Source organism: Trifolium pratense, linkage group LG4 (genome assembly GCF_020283565.1).
Source record: "Trifolium pratense cultivar HEN17-A07 linkage group LG4, ARS_RC_1.1, whole genome shotgun sequence".
NCBI classification, from domain to species: Eukaryota; Viridiplantae; Streptophyta; class Magnoliopsida; order Fabales; family Fabaceae; genus Trifolium; species Trifolium pratense.
The window spans coordinates 51699261-51716226 of record NC_060062.1 but is presented as its reverse complement, the minus strand read 5'-3'; the positions used below and the strand labels follow the sequence as shown (position 1 = coordinate 51716226).

Here is a 16966-nt window from a genome sequence, read left to right as displayed (position 1 = left end):
AATTTAAGGACCAAACTTATGTACAGTTTCATATACACAGTTCTTACTGTGCTAGATACATTAGAGAAATTATTTTTATTTGAAAAAAAATTTCTTATTATTTTTTAATTAAAAAATATAAATAACTATTTTTTTCTTAATTAAACTGCATCTAAAAAAATACATATAAATTTTTTCAATATATATACCAAATAAAATTTAAATGCACGAAAAAAAAAAAAAGTTACGCATCACATTACCAATTAAGCAGCTACTCCGATCGTCTTTTTCTGAATACCGAAAAAGAAAACAACAACAAACAGTTTTTACACTGTTACCATTACCATCACACGAGTCAGTCACTCTTATTAGTTTCCTTTCGTCATCTCTGTTTCTCCGTCCAACACGACGTCGTTTTACTCTCTTCATCATCTTCTTCACCAATCACACAAACTCTCACATCACATTCATCAACCTCCAAAACCTCTCTCCTCCCCAGATCCACCACCGTAACCCCTCCCGGATCCCGATCCGGATCCATCTCCTCCTTTCAAACTGGAGCAATTGAAGACAATCGGTCGCGAACTCGCCATGGGATCCCAAGGCGGGTTCGGTCAATCAAAAGAATTTCTCGACTTAATCAAATCAATCGGAGAAGCTCGATCTAAAGCCGAAGAAGATCGAATCGTAATTCGTGAAATCGAAACCCTAAAACGACGAATTTCTGAACCAGATATCCCAAAACGAAAGATGAAAGAGTACATTATTCGTCTTCTTTATGTTGAAATGCTTGGTCATGACGCTTCTTTCGGTTACATTCACGCCGTTAAAATGACACACGATGATAATCTTCTCTCAAAACGCACCGGTTATCTCGCCGTTACTCTTTTCCTTAACGACGATCATGATCTTATTATTCTCATTGTTAATACTATTCAGAAAGATCTTAAGTCTGATAATTATCTTGTTGTTTGTGCTGCACTCAATGCCGTTTGTAGACTTATCAATGAGGAAACTATACCTGCAGTTTTGCCTCTTATTGTTGAACTACTTTCTCATGGTAAAGAAGCTGTTAGGAAGAAAGCGGTTATGGCACTTCATAGCTTTTACCGTAAATCACCTTCTTCTGTTTCCCATCTTGTGTCGAATTTTAGGAAAAGATTGTGTGATAATGATCCTGGTGTTATGGGTGCTACTCTTTGTCCTTTGTTTGATCTTATAAACGATGATCCAAATCCGTATAAGGATCTTGTTGTTAGTTTTGTTAGTATTCTTAAACAGGTAGCTGAACATAGGTTGCCTAAGAGCTATGATTATCATCAGATGCCTGCTCCATTCGTTCAGGTGATTATTCTGAACTTAATTTTAGTTTTGATTTGTTTTCTTTTTCGTGCATGTAGATAATTAGTTGAAAATGTAGTACCGAAAGTGCATGTTTGGATTGACATTGAGTTTGACAGAATCACAATGCACCATTTAGGTAGAAGCTACACTTTAGAGTTTTAACAAAATCATAGTACTGTTGTGATTTTGTCAAATTCAGTGCAATTGCAAACATGCAGTGCGTGCTTGGTTGAGTGCTTGAGAAATATGGTTTCTGTGTATAATATTAATGAGATTGAAATTCAAGCTAATGCAAAAGAAACCTTTCATGCTTTTATAGTCAAAGTCAAATTAAGATTTGGAGACAAAATCAATTTTTTTTGGTAGAAATCAAACACTTGTATTTTCACATAAATTTAGTTTGGCAGAAGGTAAAATCAATGATGAATATAATCCACTGGAAAACCAATTACACAGAAGTTATGTCTTTGGTTTGTATTGCTTTTGATTTGAGGAAAAGAATGTGTTTTGAGTGTGCAGATTAAGTTGCTGAAAATTCTTGCGTTGTTGGGGAGTGGTGACAAGCCTTCTAGCGAACACATGTATACTGTTATTGGCGATATAATTAGGAAGGGAGATTCGTCGAGTAACATAGGGAATGCTATTCTTTATGAGAGTATTCGCACTGTCTCTTCCATACATTCCAATGCCAAGTTGTTAGAAGCTGCTGCGGATGTGATTGCCAAGTTTTTGAAGGTTTGTTTTTTTGTTGTTGTTGAAGCAGATTTTGTTTGAAGTTTATGTGGTACATGTTTTTGCATTAGGCTGTGTTGTGATGTGTTACTTTTGTGTTGCTGTTGTGTTTGTCTGGCCAGAGTGATAGTCATAATTTGAAGTACATGGGCATTGATGCTCTTGGTCGGCTGATAAAGTTAAGTCCGCTTATTGCAGAACAACATCAACTTGCTGTCATTGACTGCTTAGAGGTGAGGGTGTTCATCTTAATAAGAGTTGAGACAAATGTGTTTTGCATTGCCAGTTGTGGTTTTTTAGATTAGTATGTGTTCCTTTTCCTTTATGTTGTTTGATTTAGTCACGAAAAGAATCTTTTTCTTTTAGTGTATGTTGCTCTCACTTGCTCCCTCTGTCTCACAATATATGACATGTTTGACCATTTCATACATATTAAGAAAAGTGTATGGATGAGAGAAAGTAATACTTTTACTATATTATCCTTACCAAAGTAATGCAAAGTAGAAGATATTGAATTAGGAGTGGTGTTAATGTGTATTTAGTATTAACTAGAGCCTAGAGGGTACAATTGGAAAAATATAATTAGTTTGACCTTGAAAATTGAAGTGTCAATTATTTTGGAACAAATTCTTTATAGAAATATGTCAATTATTATGGGACAGAGGGAGTATATGGAAAATAAACTCGTCACTATCTCTATATAATGAAGATAATAAATAGCTACTTTTTGTGACAAAAAATGTTGCGCAATTGACCATGCATAGAGAATGTGATGCTGCTTACTTGCTGTTAGTCACTCATGTGTTACATATTAGACAAAAAATGAAATTAATTAACACATATACTCGGAGGAATACCTATGTATATAACATTTTCACTGTTCTCTATGTTTTGTATATAAAGGTTTATTATTTAGATTTGTAACAGAGGCCGTGGCTGTTATTGGCATGTCTTGCAAATATATTATAAAATATGAACATTTTTACCAATACATTCAGCAAGAGAATGAATTAATGTTTGTCAGAGATTGAAAACCTGCCAATATCATGTGTCTGGATGCCTTTATGCAGAGTTGTGCAACCAATCTAGGCAGTTGATAAATTAATGCTTGTTGTACTTTGACCTGATCTGACTGAGAAACATGCAAATTATTACCTATTAATTGAATCCACCTTGTGTTCAATCACTAATTATATGTACGTCTATAATACTATCTGTTTATCTATGTATTCTATCATATTTAAAGCTACTAATGGTTCTGCTGCTCATTACCTGGTTGTGAACTCAACCGGATGTTGTTTTCTGTGGTTTATGATAATTTGCAATTGTACCTGTTTTTTTTTTAGGTCTTGTAATTAATCTCAGATGGCCTTTAGAACCACGTGCATTTGTCAGCTCTTAACAAATGTTTCAATTAGTGTAGCTAATCCTTTGGCTTTGTAGTCCAGATAAAAATCTAATTTGAATGGTGCAGGATCCTGATGATACTCTAAAGCGAAAAACTTTTGAACTGCTATACAAAATGACCAAGTCTTCCAATGTGGAAGTGATTGTTGACCGTATGATTGAGTACATGATCAGCATTAGTGACGATCATTATAAAACATATATAGCTTCTCGATGTGTGGAACTTGCTGAGCAATTTGCACCAAGTAATCATTGGTTTATACAGGTAATTAGAATGGTTATCTTTATGTTCTTGGCTCTGCATTATTTACAAACATTCATTGATAGCTAACAATATCTGGTACTTCACATTATACAGACAATGAATAAAGTTTTTGAGCATGCTGGAGATCTTGTGAATATTAAAGTTGCACATAATTTAATGCGGTTGATTGCGGAAGGATTTGGAGAGGATGATGATGCGGCATATAGTCAGCTGAGATCGTCTGCTGTATGTTACCTTGATACTAGTTCCTGTTTATCTGGTATGTCTCTATAGAATTAGTTGCATCTTACTGAGTGTAAGCTCTTCTTGGAAATGTAGGTTGAGTCATATTTGCGCATTATTGGAGAGCCAAAGCTTCCATCAGTTTTTCTTCAAGTAATCTCTGTCCCACTTAAGTTTTATATATTTTCCGCTTCTTTACTTCCCGAAAACTTAGATCTGGTTTTTAGCATGATATTTAGTACTGATTACAGGTTATCTGTTGGGTTCTTGGGGAATATGGCACGGCTGATGGAAAGCATTCCGCTTCCTATATCACTGGGAAATTATGCGATATGGCAGAGGCATATTCTAATGATGAAATTGTTAAGGTATTTATCATATGCAAATAATTTTGTTCTACAGTAGGAAAAGCAACATTTTACTGATAAATGAGAGAGCAGAAAAGTCACTAGGCCTATTTAATTGAGAGACTTTGGTTATAAGCGGATATTTTCTTGTTTTTGTTTGCTCTTGATAGCGATATCAATATTACTTTGAAATTAGGAATCCCACTACTTAGGTTAGAAATAAGGAGAGATAGCCATTTTTCTATAGTTTGGAAGAGGATAGAAATAAGGAGAGATAGAAATATAATGAATGGGACCCACAAAAAAAAGTTCTCTTCATGGTAGGCGAGATTTGGGTGCAAGAGAAGTGGATATAAACAAATTCCCCATATTACCCTATTCAACTTACCAATTTTCTCAAATTAAATATTTATATTTAATGTTTTAGCTTAGACATAGCCATTTTTTCTATATAGCAAGCACGTTGTTTATTTTGTATTTTTTTCACTCAATCGTTTTTCAAATAAATTAATATTAAAGCACTTGATTTTAATAATCATTATTTTTCTTTTGGCACGTAGCAAATAATTGGTATGATTAAAAGTAAAGTGATAAATTTTAATTTTTTTTTTCTTATATGTTAAGCTTTTTTTCTACGTAGTAAATCATTAGCATGAAGCATATTTATTATTTATTTAAAGTAGAAATATTATTGTCAGATTTTATATTTGGCCCAACTCATCCTCACAAAACCGGCTTGTAAGGTGAGGGTTGCCCAAGCTATATAAACGTTACACAGGCCATATCTCTTAACAATGTGGGACTAAATCCACCCCTTCACACCCAACACAATGAAGGTGTTGGAGGCTGCAATGAAGGCAACCCAAATGCCGCAATTAGGCAGATGGGGGCGGACCGCAATGAAGGCGGAATATCCAACACACCCCCTCACGCTCAGGCCCAATGGGCCTGAAGCGTGGACGATGCGGGAAGCCCAACAATAGATCTAGGATAGGCTCTGATACCATGTCAGATTTTATATTTGGCCCAACTCATCCTCACAAAACCGGCTTGTCAAATTTTATATTGGGCCTAACTCATCCCTACAAAACCGGCTTGTAAGGTGAGGGTTGCCTAAGCTATATAAACGCTACACAGGCCATATCTCTTAACAATGTGGGACTAAATCCACCCCTTCACACCCAACACAATGAAGGTGTTGGAGGCTGCAATGAAGGCAACCCATATGCCGCAATTAGGCAGATGGGGGCGGACCGCAATGAAGGCGGAATATCCAACACACCCCCTCACGCTCAGGCCCAATGGGCCTGAAGCGTGGACGGTGCGGGAAGCCCAACAATAGATCTAGGATAGGCTCTGATACCATGTCAGATTTTATATTTGGCCCAACTCATCCTCACAAAACCGGCTTGTCAGATTTTATATTTGGCCCAACTCATCCTCACAAAACCGGCTTGTAAGGTGAGGGTTGCCCAAGCTATATAAACGTTACACAGGCCATATCTCTTAACAATGTGGGACTAAATCCACCCCTTCACACCCAACACAATGAAGGTGTTGGAGGCTGCAATGAAGGCAACCCAAATGCCGCAATTAGGCAGATGGGGGCGGACCGCAATGAAGGCGGAATATCCAACAATTATTATTTTCTTTTAGTTACAAAGGACAAACTTGTCATTTGATAAAATATAATTATTATTTTTTATTCACTCTTCTATTTCTTTCTTCTCAAAATATATGCATCCAAACAATATAGAAACTCTCTTCTATTTCTTTTATATTTCTCTCTCTTTTATTTCTCTCTTCTCTATTTCTTTGCACATCCAAACATAGTGTAATTGTATCTTGGTTTCCTAAAAGAACCAAAGTTTTGGGACAAAAATAAAAAGCTATAAGGACAAGATCAATCAAGTTCAACAACATTCTGTGAAATGACAATTAAGGATTGCTTGAAATATAAATAGGTAGGTTATAACATCCTTGTGATCTACATCTAGTCCCCTTAGTTACAAATTTGGGATTCCTAACCTAAAAGAAATCAAGCAAGTACAATAACAATTTTCAAAGTAAGAAAGAAAATCGAACCAAAAGCACTCTCAACAGTACAAATTACAACAAGTGGGAAAGTTATGGGTGGTTACCTCTTATTCCCATGGGAATGTAAGATTCCCACCCTTTAACATTGGAATAAAAAGTGGGAAACTCATGTGTTATTTGTATTCCCAGGAATTAAAAGTTCCTAGGCATAATTTATAAAAACTTGAAACAAACCTAGGAATTAAAGATTCCCAAAATCACATTCCTTGGAATAAATTTTTAATCCATGAAACAAACACCCGCTAAGTGTCTTGAAATATGAGAAGTTAAGGTTAACTTTATACATATACAAAAGGATATTTTAGGTATATCTATACATAAAATAGCTAGATTAATACACTACCAACTTTACTTATATGTGAAAACTACTAAGGGGTTTATAAAAAGGGATAGAGGGAGTACTTGCTAAGATGACTGTTATATTTATAGAATACTGTAGGTAGTTATTCTGGCTGTTTCAATGCTATATTGATTTCATTGGTGAGATTCCAGTGGTTCTCTTTTCTATGCGGATTGTGGATGTGTTGGGACAATGAGTCGTAATAGGATCATGCGATTGTAATGGTATTCCATATTTCTGTTTGTGATTCCTAGTTATGGGCATGATGAAAATGTGTATAAATTTCAATTGGTGTTAAATATTTCTAAATTGGGGACTATCCGTGTTATTGTATTTGATTAGGTTAATAGGTTGCATTGCATGATTATTGATGATATTTTCTGCTTAGCTTTTGTTATGCCATTCAATCATCGATGTTTATCTTGTTTTATGATCTCTCATTAACCCTAAGTCCCTAACCCGCTTTTATGATTCAACAATTTTCTATTGAGACTAACTTATTGTTTGTTGTGAAGGCATATGCGATAACAGCATTGACAAAAATTTATGCATTTGAAATAGCAGCTGGGAGGAAAGTGGATATGCTATCTGAGGTATTTGCTGAAAAAATTTAGGTTAAAATTCTCTACCTGTCCTATTGTTACTGGCTATATCCGTGATGGAAGTGAATGTTTAAGTTTTGAGCACAATTAACCTTTGACTAATAAAACTACGAAAGAAATGTCATATTATCCCATCTTAATCATCATACAAAAGATTTGCAGTCTTGCACTGCAATGATATTGTTAGGTGAGAAAATAGAAGCATGATATTGTGAAACCGTGGCTGGTTCTAGTTCTACACAATGTTGTCAAGATTGAAAATCAACGTCCCACATTTGTGACAGCCCGTAATTCATTACCACCGGCCATTTTTTTGGCAAACAATAGTGACACAAGAGAAAGCTTGAAGGACAAAATGGCCACCTTCCTGCACTGTTGTGCGCGACTGAGAGTGAGAAGCTGTGCTGTTGTGTATTGGACGCGACTGAGTAAGATCGCACAAATCATGCAAACTCATGATCTGGGGTGCAATTTTGCCACGATTTTGCTCAGAAAACGATTTTGTGCACGATCCAGATGGCAAGGGACGAGCAAGATCACGAAATCTTATGATTTAACCCCCAATTTCGATAACCTTGAAGCAAACCATTACATATTTACTCCACCCATTCCAAATTATCAGTCATTGTGCAAAAAAAAAAAATTGTCCCAAATTGTAAGTTGTTTTACAATATCAATAAAAGATTAATATTTCTTTTCCTATCACTTTACTATTTATTATTCTCTCTTCGTTTAACTATTAATTTCTCTTTTCCATACCATCAGTGAAGTATAATTTTGTATAGACTACCCATAATTTCTCTTTCCCATTCAAAATTAACTACATCTCTTAATTACACATGAGGTGCTAACTTGGTGGTAAGAGCTTAGCCTTGTAACCTCAATGTATTGAGTTTGAATCCCCTCGGGGGCAGTTGTAAAATGATCATTAGTGACAGTTTTGATTAATAATTTTTTTCCCCCTTTCCCAACTGTTATTTTTTTTTTTGAAAATCTACATTTCTTAATTTGTATGAAATTGTCAAGGTGACTTATAATTTGGCACGAAGGTAGTATATGTTTTTAGATTCCAGCCATTGTTTTTATACTCTTTTCCCAGAAATGCTTGCTTCTAACTTCTAATGCTGTCTATTAATTGTAGTAAATGTATGATTATTTTACTTTAAATGTCATTTTTTAGGTGGATAGGTTGTTATTGTTAATGAAAAGTAGAATCATGTACTTTTTTATGCTGAAATTTGATTGGGTATAGAACTAACAAGACAAGTAACTTTTTCTTTTCAAACTGCAGTGCCAATCTTTGGTTGAAGAATTATTAGCATCCCACTCCACTGATTTGCAGCAACGTGCTTATGAATTGCAAGCTGTTATTGGTCTGGATGCACGAGCTGTTGAAGCAATATTGCCGCATGATGCCAGTTGCGAAGACATTGAGGTCATTGTTAATTTTGGCATATTCTTATGTCACTTTCAAATTATTGATATTTTCACTATGTCGATATATAATACGTTACACACTTTTAATGTTGTGAGGTCATTACTAAGTTTTGCATATTCTTATGTAATTTTAAAACTTTTAATGTTGTGATTCTAAAGACATTGATGTCATTATAAGTTTTGCATATTCTTATGTAATTTTAAAACTGGTGATGTTTTTACTATGTTGATACAGAATACTTCACGAACTTTTTTATTGTTTAGTGCATAAAAAATGTGTAGCAAGTAAAATTTTTAATAACCACCCCCCCCCCCCCCCCCCCCCCCCCCCGCCCCCGCCCAACAATTTTATTATTGTTGTCACTTCTCTTGCATGTTTCTTGGTTTCCAAAAACATGATATGATTTCCTCTTGTTTGAGTCTGATAGCTTATCTTGTAGGTGACTGTTGATCATGTCTGTACTGAGCCTATTTCACATTCACAGCTTCTTTTTGGCCTTCTGATTCGAAGCTTGAGTTGTTTGGTAGTTTGTAACAAGACATTGCTTTTATTATCGGGGGCTTAAATGCAGAAATTGTTTTGTTTGGTACTTTTATTGTCTAATTCTCCCTTTTTTAGTCAAGCTCTATGAGACAACGAGAGTTAGTGCATAGACTTCTGCTATATTTTATTTCCTCTTCCTTTCATCAGTTCAATGCTCTGATTGGACCTGAAACACCATAACTTTGCATGACCCGATGCAGTCTCTCTTACATGAAACACTTGGTCTTAGGTAGACTTTTTCTTAAAAAAAATGATCAAGGTATTCATGTACTTTTATTTCTAGTATTTTTATTTAAAATAATTTAGCTTTTTGATTCTTTACTTCAAAGTAGAACTTGGGGTTGAGACAATAACTAAGGCAAGGCTTATCCAAGGCATCAAACAATTGAAATTTTAAAGTTGAACTCCTCATTATGAGGGTGTTTGGCAGGTAGATTTCTTTGAAGTTTCCCAGGATTAGAAATCTTAGTTTGGGGGTTGCAGATTGTCATGCTTGATAAACAATTGAAATTTTAAAGTTGAACTCCTCATTATGAGGGTGTTTGGCAGGTAGATTTCTTTGAAGTTTCCCAGGATTAGAAATCTTAGTTTGGGGGTTGCAGATTGTCATGCTTGATATGTGTATTTTGAAAATTCCGATCTTTGCATCTCCCTTGGATAGATCTTGTTTTGTCAGTTGTAATTTATAACTTGTTGGTTATGCATATCTTGTTTAATTTTTTGTCTCTGAATCAACTTTTTCAACGATTGTGGTTGTTGACATGTTTAACTTCAATAGCAGTTTAAATATGTATTGCACACCTACTCATTGCACTTAACTTAATAATGTGCTTGGGAACAGTGCTTTTTTAACCATATCAACATTCGTTTTTTCTGATTTATGATTGACTTGTGGAATCTTTTATGCAGGTGGATAAGAATCTGTCTTTCCTCAATGGTTATATCCAGCAGTCTATAGAAAGTGGTGCTATGCCCTACATTTCAGAGAATGAGCGCTCTGGAATGGTGAATACGAGCAACTTCAGAAGCCATGACCAGCAAGAATCTGGACAGCATGGTCTGAGATTTGAGGCGTATGAAGTTCCAAAGGCTCCTGTGCCGTCCAAAGTTACTCCAGTTTCACTTTCATCCACAACCGACCTTGTTCCAGTACCCGAATCATTGTATGCTAGGGAGACTCAACAGATCTCGTCAGTGGGATTAGCATCAGATACAGGATCATCGGAGCTTAAGCTAAGGCTTGATGGTGTTCAGAAGAAGTGGGGTAAGCCAACTTATTCGTCCCCAGCATCATCTTCAAATTCTACTTCCCAAAATCCAGTGAATGGCGTGACGAAGGTAGATGTTGCAACTACTATAAATTCAAAAGCACGTGATAGCTATGATTCAAGAAAGCAACAAAATGAAATTGATCCAGAAAAGCAGAAGCTTGCCGCTTCACTGTTTGGTGGTTCAACTAAAACTGAGAGAAGAACATCAACTAGCAGCAAGGGTCCAAAAGCTAGTGCTGCAGACAGACCTCAGGATTCAAAAGCAGCAAGTGTACCTAATAAAGCATCTGGGGAGAAAACTAATCAAGTTCAACAACCTCCTCCTCAAGATTTGCTTGACTTGGGTGAACCAACTGTCACTGCTGCACCTCCCGCTGTGGATCCATTCATGCAACTGGAAGGACTTCTTGACTCAAGCAATAGTTCTGCAGTAACTAACAGTGGTGGTGCTGTTGCAAATGCACCTGATATTATGGGACTCTATAGAGGGACTACTTCTAGCGAACAGAGTGGAGGTGGTGGCTATAACCCTGCAAGTGGGGATAATTTAAATCTTTTATCTGAATTGTCAAATGCAGCAGCTGTCAGAGGCACCACTGGAGCAACAATTGTGTCGCCCTTATCACCATCTGTAAAGGGTGCTAATGCTAAAGATTCTTTGGAGAAGGATGCAAAAGTCAGGCAGATGGGTGTGACGCCCACGAGCCAGAATCCCAACTTATTCAGGGACTTGCTTGGCTAATCTAATGTGAGGATGATTGTAAATCATGATGGTTGAGGGGGTAGGTTATCTTGCCAGTTACAACTCATGGAGTTTCCTGATTGGCTATCTGATATATGACTTGAATGATATGCATTATGATCTGGCATTGATGATTGCAGTCACCGGAATGGGTGATTCCATATCCAGGATTGATGACTAAAGTAGGCAAAGACTTGTAATAGTTGCAGAATATTGTAAGCTTTCCTCGTTGCATCCAGGTTTTGGTCAGTCCAGACTCTGAAGGAAGGGTACTGTTGTGTGTACGGTCATTGCTTTTTACACTTTCTTTAGAAGTTCTAGGTCATCTTTGTTGTTATACCAAAGCACTGCTTCTTTTGGTTCCAATTTTTGTGCATTTTTCACCTGTCTATATAATGTTTTGTTATCAATGAGAAGCTTGGCACTGCAGTTGAAATCGGTCTGATGTATGACAATTGTAAACGTAATATTTTTAGTGATGAATGAGGGTAGGGTCATCTATTCCTTTGTTGAAGACCAATTTCTCCATGATTGGCTGTCTCTTCAGCGTGATTATATGGATTATACAAATCATGTGTGAAGGGTTAAGGTTAGTTTTGCTTAAATGCAGTATTTATTATTAGAATATTTATAAGAAACTGCTCAACATTATTTTTATGGTAATGTATATTCAATTTTAGATAATTTAGCTATTTCTAGCCACCGAACAACAATTTTGCATTGACGAATAATTTTATATCCGGATTAATTTTACACTATACAATATTTGATCTATTATAATTTATTCTATTAATATTTGTTTGCATTATCTTAATAGAAAAAATGTAAATAAAAATGAAATTATAAAATAAATTGTAAGTTAATTATTATTTCTACTTACGAAAATATTGTCTTGCCATACAAAAAAAAAAGTTACGGAAACGTCACGATCCGTGCGTATGCACCGACTTTATACTAGGTTTACATCAAAATTGATTAATAAAAGGAACTAAATTTGAAAGTCTTCAATTTTATAAAATTTACCGTTGAATTAAAAGTTTATAAGTAGTTTAAAATTAAATTAGGCTTTAATGCAGTTTTGATCCCCCTATTTTGAAAAACCTGAACTTTTGATCCCCCTATTTTAAAACTCAGCACTTTTGATCCCCCTATTTTAGTTTTTTGTTAGTTTTAGTCCTCCACCTCAATTTGGTCAAACTTTTGCTAATGTGTCATGTTCACTGATGACATGACATTGTACATGTGGACAACTTGCTATGATGATGTCAGAAAAATTGGTGACACACAATATTTGACATATAGAGATGCATGTTTTGCAATGGGATTCCTTAAAGATGATCGTGTTTACATCACTGCAATCAAAGAAGCAAAAGATTGGGGCTCGGGACACTATCTAAGAAAATTGTTTGTCCACATGTACAATGTCACGTCATCAGTGAGCATGACACATAAGCAAAAGTTTGACCAAATTGAGGTGGGGGACTAAAACTAACAAAAAACTAAAATAGGGGGATCAAAAGTGCTGAGTTTTAAAATAGGGGGATCAAAAGTTCAGGTTTTTCAAAATAGGGGGATCAAAATTGCATTAAAGCCATTAAATTATTTTAAAGTATTATTCTTGAGAACTTCAATGAGGTGCTTTCTCTTGCTCTTACTCTATAAAATACATACACACATTTAAGGTGACTCCAAGAAAAAGCTAAGTAGCATTACCACAACATCTTCAATATTCTTTGGTTCCTCTCATCATTTTCTTTGGTTCCTCTCATCACGTTCACGTGTGCTAGTTAGTGTGGGAAACGATAAAGTCTTTGCCAAAGACTCTTATGAACAAGGTGTTATGCATTTGTAAGATGTCAAAAGAGATAACACAAGATGATCCAAGAAAAGTGATTCATTCACTAGATCAAGAGTTTTCAAAAGATTCGTAGTCACATACATAATGAATGATAACCTGACAGAACATCAAGAGTGAGAGAAGAAATTAGATATTGAAGACGATTTCTCGATCTTCTCCACCTTTTGCGCCTCTCTTTCTAGTTCGCTCTCCTTATCTCTGTATTTCGATTTCTGAAGCTCTTTTATAGTTGTTGGTAAGGGTAGATTCACAACAAAATTAAAGCTCGCTCAACAAATCCTATGCATACGCGCGCGCACACACACACGAGCGCCCACACACACACACAAGCTATTTTGAAAGAAAATTAAGAATGAACTATAATAACATCAACTACCTTTTTTGTGGCTCTTTAAATCTCTTTTTTTTCCCTTTCTTTTCTTTTAAGAAAACTAATTTTTTTTCTTTGGCACCTTATTTATTCAAATAGTACTAGCTCATTTTTCCAGCATTGTGTGGATCAATTTATAAAAGATGATTATTTATTATACTATATTTATTAATATGTATATATGTGAGAAATAATAAAGCAAAATATTATTATATTATAGACCACAATTTAGTAAAATGATTTATTACTATATGTATAAAGTATAAAATGAATAATTTTGTTTGTCGAAGGTGAAATGTCTAAATTTTTATCATTACGCTAATGGGATAGAGATAATTAGAGATCTCATTCATAAAGATTGGACAACATCTTTTCATCATATTCTTCGTGAAAGAAATGTTCGTGTGCATATATTTTAGCGAAGATGAGAGCTAACAACTTTAATAATTTGATTGTGTTTAATCAACTTCCGCCTAGTTTGTCTTTTAAGTTTATTAGTCGATGCTCTTAGAGTGTCTTTTGTAAAGACATGATCCTCTTTCTTTTTCTTTTTTTTTTTCTTTCTTTCTCATGTAAGAAAAATAAATAGCACTCAACCTTTATTTTATACACGTACTTGGGCATTTCATTCGATCTACTGTTTTTATAAGAGTAGATTTAGATCATAGAGATCAACCAAAAAGAAAAAAGATTTAGAGATCATAGAGAGGTTGGATAAAAGTAAATAAATTAGAGGTGTGGTACACTTCCATACTATTGAAGAATTTTAAATTTGAACTCAAATTTTGTAAGCCAAATGTTTAATCATCAATGTCAAGTGTCAACATATTTAATTAATTAGTAGCACTTTGTTTTACTTGATCTGACTTTATTTATTTTTGGAATAAATCTTGATCTAGTTAGTTCTTTATTTTTGTTGACTCAGATCTGGTTAATTCTTTGACATTCAAATAATTGAATATTTAATGGAATGCCAATCTTCTTCTTTTTAAAGAGGTAACCTTTACTTCATAAAAATGTAATAGATTCAAGTACATCAATCAATAAAATATGAAAGCGAAATAAATATGTAAACATCACTCACTCTCGTTAATGCGAGGGCTATTATATTTGTTTGTCTTCTCACAAACTCGATTTTATAATTTTCACAATATAAAGACAAATTGTATCTACTATATGACATAATAACTTCAAGGTTAGAGACTCGAGCTATTTCGGTTTGTAAAACAAGTTCTTCATCCGTTTAGAATCAAGTTTAAAATGTACATTTTTTGTGAATCATGCATCTAATTAATCGCCGAAAGTAATCACCTCGCTTCAAATAATATTTGTTTCAAAAAAATTATATGTGGAACTTGGGCATAAGCCCTCTTGTTAATAAAAAAAATAAAAATAAAAATAAAATTATATGTGGAACTATTCCATGTTCAACGTATGTCATATGTGTAATCATCTCAAGATAATAGTTTTCAAAGAATTAGATACTATTTTTACGAATCAGATTTGCTGCTGTGGAATTTTCTACCGTTTTATTTTATGGCCCTCCAATTTACATTGTACGGTTAACTTCCGGTTCTTAGAAGATGGAATATGGTAATCTGGAGTTCGGATGAAAATTAAGTAAAATATATTAAGAATTGTTCCAATCAAGATTTAAACTCTAATTCTCCTAAATAATATTTTTCCTTAAGTGAAACTCATTAACTATTTGAGTCTATTTATTTAATTAAAATTTAGATACATACTTGAAGTCATTTTTTTTTTGTTACGTAACTCGAGTATCCTATATGCGTAATTATAAAGACTAATCTTTCATTAACTATTTATGATTTCTTAATATGTGTGAAATGAGTATGTATTATACTTCCTCCCCATTCATTTTTAATTGTCGCGTTTGACCATGGTACACATGTTAATGCACAACTTTGTTCATTGATAAACAATTATAAAAATTTTATATTTTAAAAATATGCATCGAAATAAATTGAACAATATCTTATGTACTAACATTTAGTTTTAGAAAAAGTATTATCTTCGCCCTTAATTAAATATTGGATTCAGTTGACTAAATCACCTAAAAATTGATAACAGTAAATGTTATTTACAAGTTTATCCTTCAACAATCAACATAAAGTTTAACTACGCTTTATCATGATATTTTTTATATGGGTCATGCTAAACAGTGTCTCCGGGGCACTTGTTAAGCATACCTAAAAAGGAAATAAAAAATAAAATTTATATTGAAAAGACAACTTTTTATACTTTTGAGACATTAAATGCACGCATTTCGAGACAGAATTTCTATTTTAACATGCTTAACTAGTGTCCCGGAAGCACTGTTTAGCATTTTCCTTTTTATATTGTATAAAAAAGAGAGGCAGAATAGTTAAGAGTATGTTAAAGTAAAATTAAAATGATTAAAAATTTAAAGAATATTTTATAAAAAGGGATAAGATTTGTTTGTTTTTTTATAAAAGGATGATTTATTTTTGAAAAATATCTTATATTTTTTTTTTGACACAAAAAATATCTTATATTTAAGAATAAAGATATAGTATTTTTTTTTTTTGTGTGAATCATCATGTTCTAGAAGTTGTGCCACTTTTCTGTGAGAATTCTAGTCGTGGTTAGTTTCCCACTATCTTGTGGGGAATTGCATCCATAACAATTAAAAAGTGATGGAAACTAAGAATTTTGGCTAATTAAAATAAGATCATATAATATAAATATTTATATAAAAAAATATTACTATTTTTTTTTTTGACATAAAAAAAAATTACTATTTGAAATTTGTGTAAGATATTTTTATTTTTAATACTATCCAAAATACCTCTCTTTATGTTTGAGAGTTGAGACCATAATACAAAAGTTCACGCATTTGACTATTCACAAAACAGGTGAGAAACTTCTATTTAGTGGGGGTAAGATATTATTTCAAGTGAGGGAAAAATGTTGAAATACCAAATAATCAACAACAAAAAATAAAACACATGATGTACCAAAAAAAAAAAAACACATCGGGCATTTGCCCGTAATTAACTAATATGCTCTTGATTAGATGTAAAAATCAAATTAATTTTTTTTCAAAACTCGATATCCAACTCAAGACCGACTAATCTGAAGAAACCAATTACAGTATACTTATATGACCTCAACCGTATTTTTTTTTATCTAATATGGACATATAACCTAATTAAAATGTGTTTCACCATCAACTACACATCATTTTAATGGATAAGTACCCATTAAAATTAAGTAGCATATTAGAAATCCTCTAACCCACTTGTATATATAAGTAAAGTCTATTAACTATAGAGTTTTTATCTTTACATATTTTCTGCAAAGATGTATCTTTCTGGTATAAGAATCAATATTGATAAATCATCCTCAACTATCTCATATATACAAA

The 16966-nt window shown here is 33.7% G+C and overlaps 1 protein-coding gene across 1 annotated transcript; it reads left to right on the top strand.

Annotated features, from left to right (window-relative positions):
* Positions 1 to 205: 205 nt before the first annotated feature.
* Positions 206 to 11843, top strand: LOC123881459 (AP-4 complex subunit epsilon). Its single transcript, XM_045930162.1, has 10 exons — positions 206 to 1323; positions 1843 to 2058; positions 2178 to 2288; positions 3530 to 3727; positions 3821 to 3952; positions 4046 to 4102; positions 4201 to 4317; positions 7249 to 7326; positions 8627 to 8770; positions 10226 to 11843. Exons 1-10 carry the CDS (start codon positions 571 to 573, stop codon positions 11327 to 11329), a joined length of 2910 nt encoding a protein of 969 aa, XP_045786118.1. The 5' UTR covers positions 206 to 570; the 3' UTR covers positions 11330 to 11843.
* The last annotated feature ends 5123 nt before the right edge of the window (positions 11844 to 16966 follow it).

Excerpts from the sequence above, each read along its gene's own strand:
- LOC123881459 (XM_045930162.1), top strand. The coding sequence starts at position 571 with ATGGGATCCCAAGGCGGGTTCGGTCAATCAAAAGAATTTCTCGACTTA. Across the intron at positions 3,953-4,045 it reads GTCAGCTGAGATCGTCTGCT|GTTGAGTCATATTTGCGCAT; the intron begins GTATGTTACCTT and ends TTGGAAATGTAG. Across the intron at positions 4,103-4,200 it reads TTCCATCAGTTTTTCTTCAA|GTTATCTGTTGGGTTCTTGG; the intron begins GTAATCTCTGTC and ends TACTGATTACAG.